At 45.4% G+C, this 12,841-nt stretch overlaps 1 protein-coding gene across 17 annotated transcripts in view; it reads left to right on the top strand.

Annotated features, from left to right (window-relative positions):
* The window catches only part of Ablim1 (actin binding LIM protein 1), a 281,810-nt gene that overhangs the window by 95,667 nt on the left and 173,302 nt on the right, over nt 1-12,841 (top strand). Inside the window, exons 1-2 of one of the 17 annotated variants that reach the window (XM_029472700.1) lie at nt 1,938-2,143; nt 5,091-5,106. The exons of 15 other annotated variants lie outside the window; for them this stretch is intronic. In XM_029472700.1, the coding sequence (XP_029328560.1) occupies nt 1,953-2,143; nt 5,091-5,106 (207 nt within the window). In that variant the 5' untranslated portion in view covers nt 1,938-1,952. Of the gene's footprint in view, nt 1-1,937; nt 2,200-5,090; nt 5,107-12,841 lie in introns of those variants that run through there. One more of the 17 variants, XM_029472701.1, reaches the window with a different exon arrangement.

The raw sequence follows: 12,841 nt of genomic DNA, 5'->3' as shown, positions 1-12,841 counted from the left end.
TCCATGTTGTCAGATTGTCTTCTTTGGGGGGTCATGACCCACAGGTAAAACCACTGCCCTAGACAAACCAAACAGAACCACAGTATATGCTCATAGCTGTGTTCTGAACATGGGATATCTTACGTTACAAATCCCAAGACTCTTCATGGTATTCGAGTAAGAAAGAAAACACACAAAGGTTGTTTCAACAGCCTTGTGAGCTATCCTTAGAATAAGATGTGGCAAGGGGGATGTGCCTATGTGTCTGAGTGTCTGTGGGTGGAGTGTGTAGGTACAGGAGAGGTTGCTATAGGGTTTAACCCTGAAACTTCATGGGACTTTTGAAATTTGACTCCACTGTCGCTGGCCCCAGGCTAGGCCGGGAAGCCCTTGCAACCGTCTTGCTCTTCTGATCCCACTGTGGACAGATAATCTCCAGCAAATTTGGTGTCTCTGCTTCTTGAATGCTGCTGCCAAGTCCTGTAGTGAGGATCAGGAGGCAGTACGGGCTTCGCTACTCACTCCATCCCCCTGGCCTTTGTGGAAGGCCTCCTAGTGTAGAATGCTGAAGGGCTACAGTTTAGGACTTAGCCAAACCCCCAGGATTGCTACATTGTATCTAGGAAGGCCGCTCAGCCTCTTCAATACTTCCCTTCCTAGTCTTAAAGGATAGAGCTGGTTGGGCCATCCCTTGCCGGTCCTGGTTTGGATAATGTTTAGGAATTGAAATTTCTGGGCTCCACTCACAAGCCTCTCATGTGGGGGTCTGAGCAGTTGCCTCACAGTTTGTATTCTTGAAAGTTCTGTAGTCCCAAGAATTTCTGAGAACTGCTGGATTTTATCTTCTCAGACCCTTCTAGGCTTGCAGTTCCATTTTACTTAAAGGGTACAATGTTCTTTGTTTTGTTTTGTTTTGTTTTGTTTTGTTTTGTTTTGTTTGACAAGTTTTCTCTGTGTAACAGCCCTGGCTGTCCTGGAATTCATTTTGTAGACCAGGCTGGCTTTGAACTTACAGAGATCTACCTGCCTCTGCCTCCCTGGTGCTGGAACTAAAGGTGTGGGTCACCAGGCCAGGCTCCCAATGGTTTTAATGAAAAGAAAATTCTACAAGAGTCCAGTAGCCCAACAATAGGAGAAAGAGCATAGATGTTGTCACTTTGACCTGTCACTGTCGTGTGGCTGTAGAATGTCATATGGTGTACTTAACCCTACAGTGTAGACCTCACAACAATCATAAGCAGGGCTCCTTTCGTGTGTCAGAGCCCTAAGTCTCGGAGGAAGGACCTACTGGGGTTGGCTTTGTGAAAGCATGAAGCTACTACCCACACAATACTCTCTCCCTCCTGAGTTAGTAGGACACCCAGGAAATGGCTGAGACTGTTAAAACACTTTGGCTACTGAAATGCAGCGGAGTTCATGACCTTAGGGGAGAGAATTCTCTAGAACATGCAGAGGAAGCAATTGCTTACTATGGCCTCCTGGAGTCGAGGCTGCCATTAATTAAAGCCCGGAGCTTCTGTTGAGACTCATGCAGCCTCTTGAGATTCCAAATGCTGGCACTCTTGCAGTTAATACCTGAGTCTTTCCCTGGACTGCATTTGTAGATCGAATGCAGAGTCTCTGAGCCCATTTAGACCTGTTCTTAGCACTCTCGCCAGATAATAATAGAGATTCTAGAAATAGTTGACAGATAATTCTTTTAGGTTATCGCTCTAGATGGCGGTATTAATTTTGCTTTCCGATAGGAACTCCTGTCTCAGACTGCAGTCAGGAGTTCCTGGTGATGGCTGTTTTTATACATAATCATCTGGCTGCAAATATGGCTAAGCTCCTGAGGGTAATCTTTTAAATATGTCCTTCTTAATCTTCTTTGCTGGGCGGTGAGGGAAGAGATGCTAGGGGAACTGCTACTGGGGAGCCCTGCTTCCCCGGGCTTCTGTGTCAGATCTTGATGTCATGTCTGCTATGCCGAGATGCCATCCTTGCTTGGGTTAAAGTGTCTGGGGAAATTGTGCAGCTCTGAGAAAGGTAAAGTTCCCTCACCGGAGAGAGCCAGCCTCAGGGACTCCCACAGAAGGAGACTGCTTATTGAGGACCTGAGTGTCCCCGAGACTCCTGACCCTGCTCATCACAGGCGTGGCACAGTCATACATCTGGTCTATCTGTATTCTGCCGGCTGTGGCCCACCAGAGCTCAGGTTTAGCAGCTATGATCCATCCGGTAAGTACCCAAATCCCCTTTGACACAGGCTGTGTTTTGTAATTGACATAGGTATTAAAGTATCTCCCCTGCCCATTCCTCAGTGTCATGTGCTTCAAAGCATTATACATGTCCTTCATGTATAATGAATGGGGCAGGAGTAGGAGACATGAAGGCCCCGGCAGAAAGACAGCCATGCATCTTACTCTCTGGTCTTAGGATCTTTATGACAAATACATGTCTTTTGAGGCATGGCTGGAATAATTAGTAAGGATGAGAAATATGATGCCAAAGAGCTCCTCCCCCAGTGTTGTTCTCAAATATGACCAAGAGAAGAAAAGAACAACAAAGGGTGACCTATGCAAAGCTCGAGGTCAGATTGTGTTGCCACCTGGGAAAGGTTTGTCTAGTGGAGTGTTTGAAAGGAAAGATGGGTTTTCATATTGAGAAAGCCATATTAACACTCTTAGGCCAATCTCATTATAATGTAACTGTTCATTCAATGGCTTAGGAAGGCCGTGGAGAGAGCTTAGGATGGGGAGGGAGTCACCGATGTGGTGTGTGTGTGTGTGTGTGTGTACACACAATATGTGTGTTCACATGCATGTGGAGGTCAGGGTAGCTTCAGGGCACTGGTCAGAGAATCCACCTTGGTTTTTTAGACATTATCTCTTCATTGCCCTCAAAGAGTAGGTTAGGCTGAGGGGCCAGTGAACCTGAAGGAACTCTTTCTGCCTCCTCATCTCTGGCACACACACACCCCAACACCTAGATTTCTAACTGTGCTCTGGGAACTGAACCTGGGTCCTGGTGGTTGGATGGCAAGTACTCCATCAAGTGAACTGTCATCACCCAGCCTCACTTACTGATTTTGACTTTGGCATTGTAATGGTACTTTTAGTGGCCTGGTGCCTTCCTAGCTGTTCATTGCCTGTCTAAATCAGCACTTAAATAAGGGCAGGAGGCAGAAGGCTGTTTGTGGAGCTGATTCATGTGAGCATAGACTTCCTAATACATGGGCAGCCAGAGAGAAGGGCAGGATCGGAGGCAGTTTAGGTGAGGCGAGGGAATTCATTTGGACCAAGGTCTTTTGTATTATTGCAATTAATTTTAACAGCCTCATTGAGCTGTTAAATATACTGCATAATTTGCCTAAAGTAGGTGATTCAATATGTTTTAGTAGGTTTCCCGACACACAAGCCATCACCTCAGTGAATTTTTAATGTTTACATAATCTAATAAAATAAAATATCTTGATCCTCTAGTTATTATCTCTCTAACCCAACTTTTCCACCCCTACCCCTAGCCTTCAGGGATCAGCGATCCATTTTCTGTCTCTATGTAGATTTCCCATCCTGGACATGGGTGCCTCTAATACATGATAATCTTCCGCGTCTGGCTTCTTTCACTTGGCACAGTGTTCATCCAAGTTGTAGCAGCCACTGTTTCTTCCTTCGTTATTATGGCTACAATAATAGCAGTTATTCCACTGTGCCCCCAGTTTGTTTGTCCCTCATTATTGATGGACATTCAGGTTGTTTAAACCTTTTTAGCTAGTGTGAGTAATATTACTATAAACATTCTTGTACAAGTTTATAGAGATGGTGTGTTTTTCTGTCTTCTTGGGTATACAGGTGGAAGTCCAGGGTCACATGGTAACTCCAAGTTTAATCTTCTGATGAATTTCCAACTCTACAAAGTGGCTGCTCTGTTATATAGATGCCACATAAGATGATTCTAACTATTCTACATCATTATCTGATGTGTGTGTGTGTGTGTGTGTGTGTGTGTGTGTGTGTGTGAAGGCATATGTGCATATTTGTGTGTATATGGAGGGCCAGAGGTCAGTTCATGGTGTTTGTCCTTCGAAGATGTCCAGTTTGTTCTTAAGACAAGGTCTCTCACTGAGACCTGGGGCTCACAGACTAGGCTCTGCTGGCTGCAGCAAGCCCCAGGGGTCTACCTTTTTCTCTCTCCCCAACACTGGGATTCCAAGCACATGCCACCACACCGGTGTGTTTTTATGTTGACCATTGAAGATTGAACTTAGATCCTCATGCTTGTGTACTTTACCAACTGAGCATCTCCCGGAGCATTTAAGAGCTAGCTGCTTTATCGGGAATGAAGCGCTATCTCATTGTGGCTGCTCTGTGCTCTGACTATCAAGAAGAGCAGCATTAAAGTAGGACAAGGTAACAGATTCTCACTGGAGCTAATGGTCGTGGCCTCTCCAGTGTTCTCTACCTCACTCCTCTGGGGTCATTACTTTTAAAGAGAGCAAGGAAGAGAGAGGGCGAAACCATTGCTCCCAGCCCCAATTCGTTTGCAAGCTGCTCACTGGCCCTGCCTCTTGCAGTAGGCACTGCCTTCATATATTGGTTCCTCATTTGGTATTTGCCAAACTCTATTTTTTTTTTTTTTTGAGCACTCAAAAGCCTTACTCTACAACAAAGCTGAAAACAGAACCCAGATTTCTGCTGGAGTTCATACTCCTGTAGTCAATGCTTTGTTGGCTTCCGCTGAAAGATGTCTAAGTGGATGCTTTTGGGATATCTAGCTGGTACTCTTGAAGATAAAATCTGTCAGGTAGGGGATGTCAGGTGATAATGCAGTCTCAAGGAGCCCTGGGTTACAGAGAGGGCAAGCCCAAGCCTCTCTCAGGCGTTCACATCCTAGCAGAGACTGGTGAGAGATCGTGAGATAGCGGAATGCTGTGCCTCTGAGTTGTGACATCCCAGAACTTGAGTGCAAGCTCTTCTTCTCCTTAACTGTGTCACCTCGGGAAGTTAATCTACGCCAGAGTTTCCCTGAGAGTAAGGTTGGTAGGCAAATGCTATATGGTGTGGCAGCCTCATGTATAGAGCCCTGGAAAAATACCTTTGTGGGGTCCCTGTCTATACAAACAAGTTGAGTTGCCTCAAAAGATATGTCAATAGCTTGTGAGAAAGATAAGGCACACTAGCCTGGGGTGTGGCCACTTACCAAGCTTCCCTTCTGGAATAAAGCCATCCCAGGTCCTTCTGTTCTGAAACTCCATGGGCAGGATTCCTGGACTCCATTCCTCAGTGTCTGGTCAGCCATGCAGAGCACAAGAGAGGTCTTACCAGGGTCAGAGAGAGTACGAAGAAGAGGCTGGGATCCACCCAGAGGCACTATTGGCTCCAACTGGTCCAGTGGGAGACTTAGATACATTGAGAAGCATCAGGGCTGGGCCCTTCCTGCCCAGGTCTAAGGACAGTGTTGTCTACAAGGATTAAATCAGGACGAGCATGGCAAAGTGTCTGGCATTTGGACATATACACACATCCAGCAAATTTTGGCTACAATAAAATTAATAGTTTATTTTAGAAATTATTTTGAACTTGGACTAGTGGAATGAGCACTGTAATCCCAGTGCTTAGGAGTTAGAGAGGCAGGGGGATTGTGCGTCTGAAGCCAACTTTGGCCACATAGTGAGTTCAAGGCTAGCCTGAGCTACATATGAGACCTGGTCTCAAAAAACAAAAACAAAACAAAAAAAAGCAAAACAAAAATTATTTTTGCGCTGCCTTCTATGGCTGTGAAGCAACAGAAGCAGAAGCCTGGTGTTGGTGTTGTTGGGCCTGGCACTGTGAGTGAATCACAGGAAATGGGGTTCCCAGGAAGCCACTGTGTGCTTGGAGCATCCTGTTAGGGACAGGTGCTCTGAGGAGGCACCCCCTCCAGCACTCATGTGACTTCCTATGCTAGTGAAGCCCAGAGTGCTCATGAGCAGTTCCTGGCAGGGGACGTGGGGACATTTGGTAAAGTCCTCCTGAAGCTGCCAGAAACTACTCAAGACGCAATGTGGCAGTTTCCTGTTGCTGTCTGGTGTTCAGCCCCTGCTGGAGATACATAGGGCTGCGTGCTTTTCATGGTGTCCCCACGTGTATCTAACCAGTTCTCCTTTGTGCTCCAAACAACCCTCGGAAGCTGGTGGGGGACGCATTTCCTTATTTAAGAACAGGAAAGGAGCAAGTAAGAAGCAAGGACCTGAGGACAAAATAGATACGCAGTAAACAGAGCTTCTGCCCGTGGCTCTCGCTCGTCTCAGACTGCGGAGCCCTGTGCCGAGGGACCATCTGTCATCCTCTGCGAGCCTACTGTGAGGTTATGCTCAGTGTTCCTGTAACTGTCGGTTTTTAGTTTTCTATGTTTAGTATTTACAGTAAGTTCACAAAGCCAATTCTACTTTTAAAATATTTTTATCTGTTCTTTGGGAACTCCATGCGAATCTGTGATGTATGGTGATCGTGCCTAACCGTCATCTCTGCCTCCAACTCCTCCTAGGCCCTCCACAGGTCCCCCTTCCACATTTATATTCTCTTTTGCTGTTTTCTTTTTTTCTTTTTTCCCCATTAAACAGAAATGCATCTGTCTTCTTTTTTTATTATTATTCTCTTTTTCAATGTCCCACTGTGTCCAGTTAGTTCCCACTGTGTGCTCATGGCTATGGGGCAAACACCGAGGCAAGGGTAACCTACAAGTTGTCAGGACTCCAAAGAAAGTGACTCTCCCTCCCAGCTGCCACCAACTGTTCCCCAGCTAGGAGTGAGGCCTGGAGAGCCACTCCCCATCCATGCTGGGGTTTGGACTGGCTTGATCTTGCAGCAAGAATACCTCTTACACCCATTTGACAGATGGGAAAATAGAGCCACACCAACACTGAGTGCAAGAGCCAGGTCTGGACCTGGCTCAGCCTGACATCTATGTCCACACTCTTTGTCACGGTGCCATGCTGCCTCTGGCCTTGCAGTATACCCGCGCAAACAAGTTATTCCCCAGGTCTACTGGCAACGGGCACACCTGAGGTTTGTAATTAACTCATGAAATAGTTGTTTATGCCAGAAAAATGAGCAAAATCTGTTTCCCTAATTCATAAAACCAAGGCATTTTTCAGAATTATTTTTTCTCCTGCTACTACAGGAAATTAGAGTATGTATTACGTCTGACTTTTTTTCTGTCCTTGTGGACTCCAGGCACTGGTATAAAGGAATAGTTTATTTAGGCCAATGACCTTCTTGACAAGCAAACAGGCAGTGCATGGTGCTGTTATCCAAAGTGCTAAGGACACTGGGAGAGGATTCAGTCATTGTCATCAGTTGGGTTCAAATCCCTAAGCAGAATATTCTAGACTGGAGACTGAGAACAGCTTAGCCTTGGCCATCTTTTCCTTCTTCCCAAGGCCTCTGAGAGAGGAAGGGAGACTCCCTCTGGGAGCCCCTGTTGGGCCTGCCTCGCTTGCTTAACACCCCCAGGGGTGTCTTCTCCCAGTGCTCAGATGCCACATAATGGGAGAACCTCATGTGTGTGTGTGTGTGTGTGTGTGTGTGTGTGTGCGCATTTGTATATGTATATGTCCATGTATATTGTCTGTGCATGTATATGTGTTCATAAGTGTGTGCATGTGTGTACACATGTATGTGTATGTGCATGTATGTATGTGTGCATGTGTGTGCACATATGTACATCTGTGTATGTGTGCATAGGTATGCTTGTATGTGTGTGAGCATGTGTGTGTGTGTGTTTCTAAAAGCAACACTAAGATGTTTTCAAAGTAACCATAATATGCAATATTGAGATTCTTTAATTTTTATGACCCTTTTGTCCTGTTCAGCATTGCTAATCTACACCCACAATCAGGAATGTCACAGGGCCCCGGGGAGGTCGTGAGTACTGCGGAATAAAGGTCACAGAAGCTGTGTCCCGCAGGACTCTCCAGAGCACCTTCCTGGAGATGAGAGGCTGCACTGGAAAGAGAATTTACGTCCTCGCAGCTTAGACTCAAGTGTGAGGAGTGTCCCTTAGGTCTGTGAGGGAGGCTGTGAAAATGTGTCCCGGGAGATTGGAATGTGGGGGTTTCTTCTCCCTCCTTCTCAGCTCCTCATCCCTGACTGGTGGCTCTTCTGACCCACAAAGTGGTGATGGCACCTGCTGCTCATTGTGGGGGGTCACTGAGTGACCTCTGCTCCTCCCTGCACTGGTCACTAGGATCACATTGCACGATGATGTTAGAACAAGACTCTTCTCTGCTCAGGATGGAAGTGACAAGGGACACCTATGTTTCCTTCCTTCCTTCCTCCCTTCCTTCTTTTCTTCCTTCCTTCCTCCCTCCCTTCCTTCTTTCTTTCCTTCCTTCCTTCCTCCCTCCCTCCCTTCTTTCTTTCCTTCCTTCCTTCCTCCCTTCTTTCTTTCCTTCCTCCCTCCCTCCCTTCCTTCCTTCCTTCCTTCCTTCCTCCCTCCCTCCCTCCTTTCTTTCCTTCCTTCCTCCCTCCCTCCCTCTCTCCCTTCCTCCCTCCCTCCCTCCCTCCTTCCCTTCCTTCCTCCCTCCCTTCTTTCTTTCCTTCCTCCTCCCTCCCTCCCTTCCTTCCTTCCTCCCTCCCTTCCTTCTTTCCTTCCTTTCTTCTCTTTATTTTGCAATAGGTGGGACTGAAATTAGGGACTTACACAAGCTCTCTACCACTGAGCTATCTTCCTGTCCTTGACAAAATGAACCCCGTTCTCACTAAGTTTCCTGGGCTGGCCTTGAATTCACACAATCACTTGGGCTGGCTTTGAACATGCAATCTTCTTGCCTCAGCCTCCCCAGTAGCTGTGATTACAGGTCAGCATCAGCAGGCCCAGCCATAACCAGTTTTTTTTTTTTTTTTTTTTTTTTTTTTTGGTCTTAGAAGAAAATGGGGTGAGGGAGATAAGAGAATTCATCCCTGCTGGACTTCTTGGATGGTTCACTTTCCCCTTCGATTTATAGTTACCAACCCCTGCCCAAGGCTCTGCTCTCATGTCACTGAAACTGTATCTCAACTCTCAAGCCGAGCCCTTCTGCCCCACCCGGCATTAACCCTGAACACCTGCAGCAGCCCGTCCAGGGATCTGAAGGGTACCTACCACAGTGGGTATCTTCCTGTACCTGCTCTCCAAGATGCCCAGGTCACCTTCCCTGGTCTTCCTGTAACCAAGCAGGACTCAGATTAAGCCTTTTCCCCTCTGGAGAGACCTGTTCACACCTTCCCCTTCTGCTGCCCTCTGCTTCTCTAGTGTCCGACGTGTATTTCTGTTGGAGTGACCTGTGTGTAACCTCTCTCTTCAGTTTCTCCTGAGTCTATGGGGGAGGGAGGGGAGCCGTGTTTGTATTTTTAGCACATGATACTCTCTGGCATCCTGGAGGATGTGCAAGAGTGTGGACAGATGAATGCTCGAAGAAATGGGAGAGATGTTTCCCTTACTGCCTCACCACTGAGGCCTGGAGAAGTGGCCCAGTGACTCCAGAGTGGAAGCTGTGGGTTAGCTGCAAAGTCAGCCGGCTTTCGGTTGTGTGGCCCGGAAAAGTCACTTTATACCTCTGAGCCTTACTATTATAATATATAAAATGTGGCTAAAACCACTTCATTGCAAATAGGTCATGACCCCCTACAAGGAAAAATAAGAATATTTATATATTCAGTGGGACCTTAAAAATATTTCCTCCTTTTCTCCCCCTACCCCTGAGATATGAGAGGATAAGTAGTTGCCTAGGTAATTAATGTAGTTATTTTCCACAGGAAAGAATACCAGAGAGGCCCGGGAAAGAAAAACGGGGCTTGACATATGAACTGGAAATTAGATAAAATTAACCCAAAACGTGAGCAAAAGAAAATTATCCCGACAATTTGAATAACAATAGAAAAACAAAAGGCGGGCATAACCCACTTCGTTCTATCACCTGCTTCGCCATGCCTCGTTTTTATTTAATTCTGATTTATTGATAATTGTCTTGTGCTTCTTTATTTTATTTTCAGGCTGGGGAATGTAGGCAAGCTACTGTCGTCCCAGGAAGCATTCCCATCTAAGTCACTGATTTGAGTGGGTGATATGATAACACACTTGATGTGTTTTAGTTATGTGTCCTGAAAGACTGGTCTTGGGGCTGGAGAGTCATACGACTGGAATCACGCATGTGGCCTTTGTGGCTGACTGCTTCCAACCAGAACAGTGGTTCTCAACCTTCCTAATGCCGTGACCTTTTAACACATTTCCTCATGGTGTGCTGACCCCAACCAGAACATTTTTTATTGCTACTTCATAACTGTAATTTTGTTACTGTTATGAATCATGATATAAAAATATCTGTGTTTTCCAGTGGTCTTAGGTGACCCCTGTGAAAGGGTAACTTGATCTGACCCTAAAGGTGTCATGACCCACAGGTTGAGAACCATTGGACTAGAGAGTATTTTCAAAGTTCATTGATGTTGAAGCATGCCACAACTCAGTTCTCTTTCCATGCATGAGTGATACCCCACATTCTATATGACCCCATTCTGTCTCCGTGGATGTGTCCTACTCTACTGCGCAGGCATGCTACACTCTATAGAGTCATCTGCATCGCCTCTACTTTGGGGCCGTCGTAAATTGGACTTCTATGAACACTGTGTGTAAGATATTTTATGGCCGTATGCTTCCTGTCCTCTTGAGTATCTATCTAGCAGTGGAATTGCTGGGGCATATGATAATCTGAATAGAATTTTTGAGAACCTTGTAGACTCTTTTCCACAGTAGCCACATTATTTCGATGTGTGATATCTTACTGTTTAAGGCAGTTCACGGCACTACAGCATGTCATTTGTCAATTGTCTGTAACATTCTATGCAAAGGAAGCTGGGGTTTTCCTCTGTGGCATCGTTTAGCTGGTTTCTTGACTTGCTCTGCAAATGCCCTCTGGTAGCCCTTTGCTTGTTCTTTAGAAGTCTCTAATCATCCAGTTTGATAGCTATCAACGGCCGTTGAAACTCATCAATAAAATACAAGACAGTTCTGACTCACAGTATCCAGAAAAGTAAACATTAGGCACAGTCCTAAGGGTTTGCATGCATCCTGCATGAAGGAGAAGACTTCCCATGACATAGCATGTGACCTGTAAAGGAAGAAAGGAAGTTTTTGAGAGAAAGGTCAGATAACTGGGGCTCTTTCCCTCTCTCTGTCCTGACCCGGAGAGTGTATAAGGTCATTTATTTTTTATATCACTAGAATGTTCTGGGGAATTCTCAGTTCTCGTCCATATCTGTCTATTCTTTGAAGTGCTGATGTGATTCTAGTGTGTGGTGGCTGGATGTGTTCATCTTATCCATGTGACAGGCCCGACTTGTCCTTAAAGGGGACAGGCAACCTCTGCAGTCACTTGGTAGACATCAGTCAGCACCACAGGGACAGTGGATACTGGATAAGTAGCTGCCGGGTTATCAAGGTCACCACTTGGTCCTGTATTATCCTCAATGGAAATACAGCGTGATGGTAATGTATTCACTAATACTGCAACTGAACTTAACAGACCACAGTTCAGCTGCCCAGTGTAAATTAGGAGTTTAACAAGGATGTGAGCAACTGTGCCTAACACGTTTTTTTTTATTAAATCCCTTATTAAAAGCCCCCCCACAAACAAACAAACAAACAAAAAAAAAAAAGCAGGCGTCTCTTGGGTCCACAGGCCATTTCCAGCCTCGTGGGGGAAATGCTTTGTGCCCTAAACTCAGAAAATGTAGTGTTTATTAGCATAATGAATGAGTCAACAGCCTTTCATTTCTTTCAGTTCCATTTCTACAAGTAACAGCTGTTGGAGAAAGACGTCAAGTCCAGCCGCCGTTTGAGGCTCTTCTGTGGCTGGAAACACTCACCTAACACTTGAAGGGTTGCCTTATCTTCTCTAAGGCAAACATTTCCTCTGCAAACCTGCGGAGCACGTTCTCGGTGTCTGGGATTCAAATTTCACTCCATATCGCTTTAAAAATGTGTTAGGAACGTTGCTGTTTGCAGCATGAGAAAGTAATCCCAGGGAAGGCTCAGTTTCTGTCTCTTGGGTCCACAGGCCATTTCCAGCCTCGTGGGGGAAATGCTTTGTGCCGTAAACTCAGAAAATGTAGTGTTTATTAGCATAATGAATGAGTCAACAGCCTTTCATTTCTTTCAGAGTTTTATCCAATTAGCTTTCCATTATAGGTTTTGTGGCTCAGCACTACCTTTGTCCGTTAGTTGATTTTTTCTTTCTTCTGTGCAGAAATTTATATCCAGCAAAGGTTCTCAGAGCCCTGATATTTTATTCAAGAAAGACCAAATGCGTTTTTCAGATCTCAATCCAAGAAAATAATTTACATTCAAAAGCATTTCTCTTTCTGTCTGAGTTTTCCCCCCAAACTTCAATAAATCAAACACATAAGCAAAGTGTTCTCTGCCTTCCTGGGGTTTGCAGGAACGAAGGGAAGAAAACGGCTTTATAGGGCAGCTCTTCCAGAAATACAGTGGCGTGGTGTTTGACACAGAGCACTAGTAATCCCTAGTTAACCTGCAGCCACACAAAGCTGTTTAAGCATTTAAAAGAGAGTTCCTATACAGGTAAACACTTGGAATCTCATTATAAACAGCTCACGGCTCTGAAGCTTGGTGTTACAAATCCTTGTCTTTCCCTAACACGTGACCACATCCTGGGAAGACACGTAGGGGCATATTTATTTATCAGGACCTTGCTGGTTCTGACCCCAATTATCCTAGTTAGTTCTCCTTACTCATTTACATATATTAAGGAGGTAGCTCTTAAGCCCAGTATGCGTGCTTATAAATTCCACTATGTTTGCACAATAAAATTACCAAAAAAAAAAAAAATCATTGATTTGCTTGA

Source organism: Mus caroli, chromosome 19 (genome assembly GCF_900094665.2).
Source record: "Mus caroli chromosome 19, CAROLI_EIJ_v1.1, whole genome shotgun sequence".
In the NCBI taxonomy this organism is placed as follows: domain Eukaryota; kingdom Metazoa; phylum Chordata; class Mammalia; order Rodentia; family Muridae; genus Mus; species Mus caroli.
The sequence above is the reverse complement of the archived record's forward strand: the minus strand, read 5'-3'. Positions and strand labels throughout refer to the sequence as shown.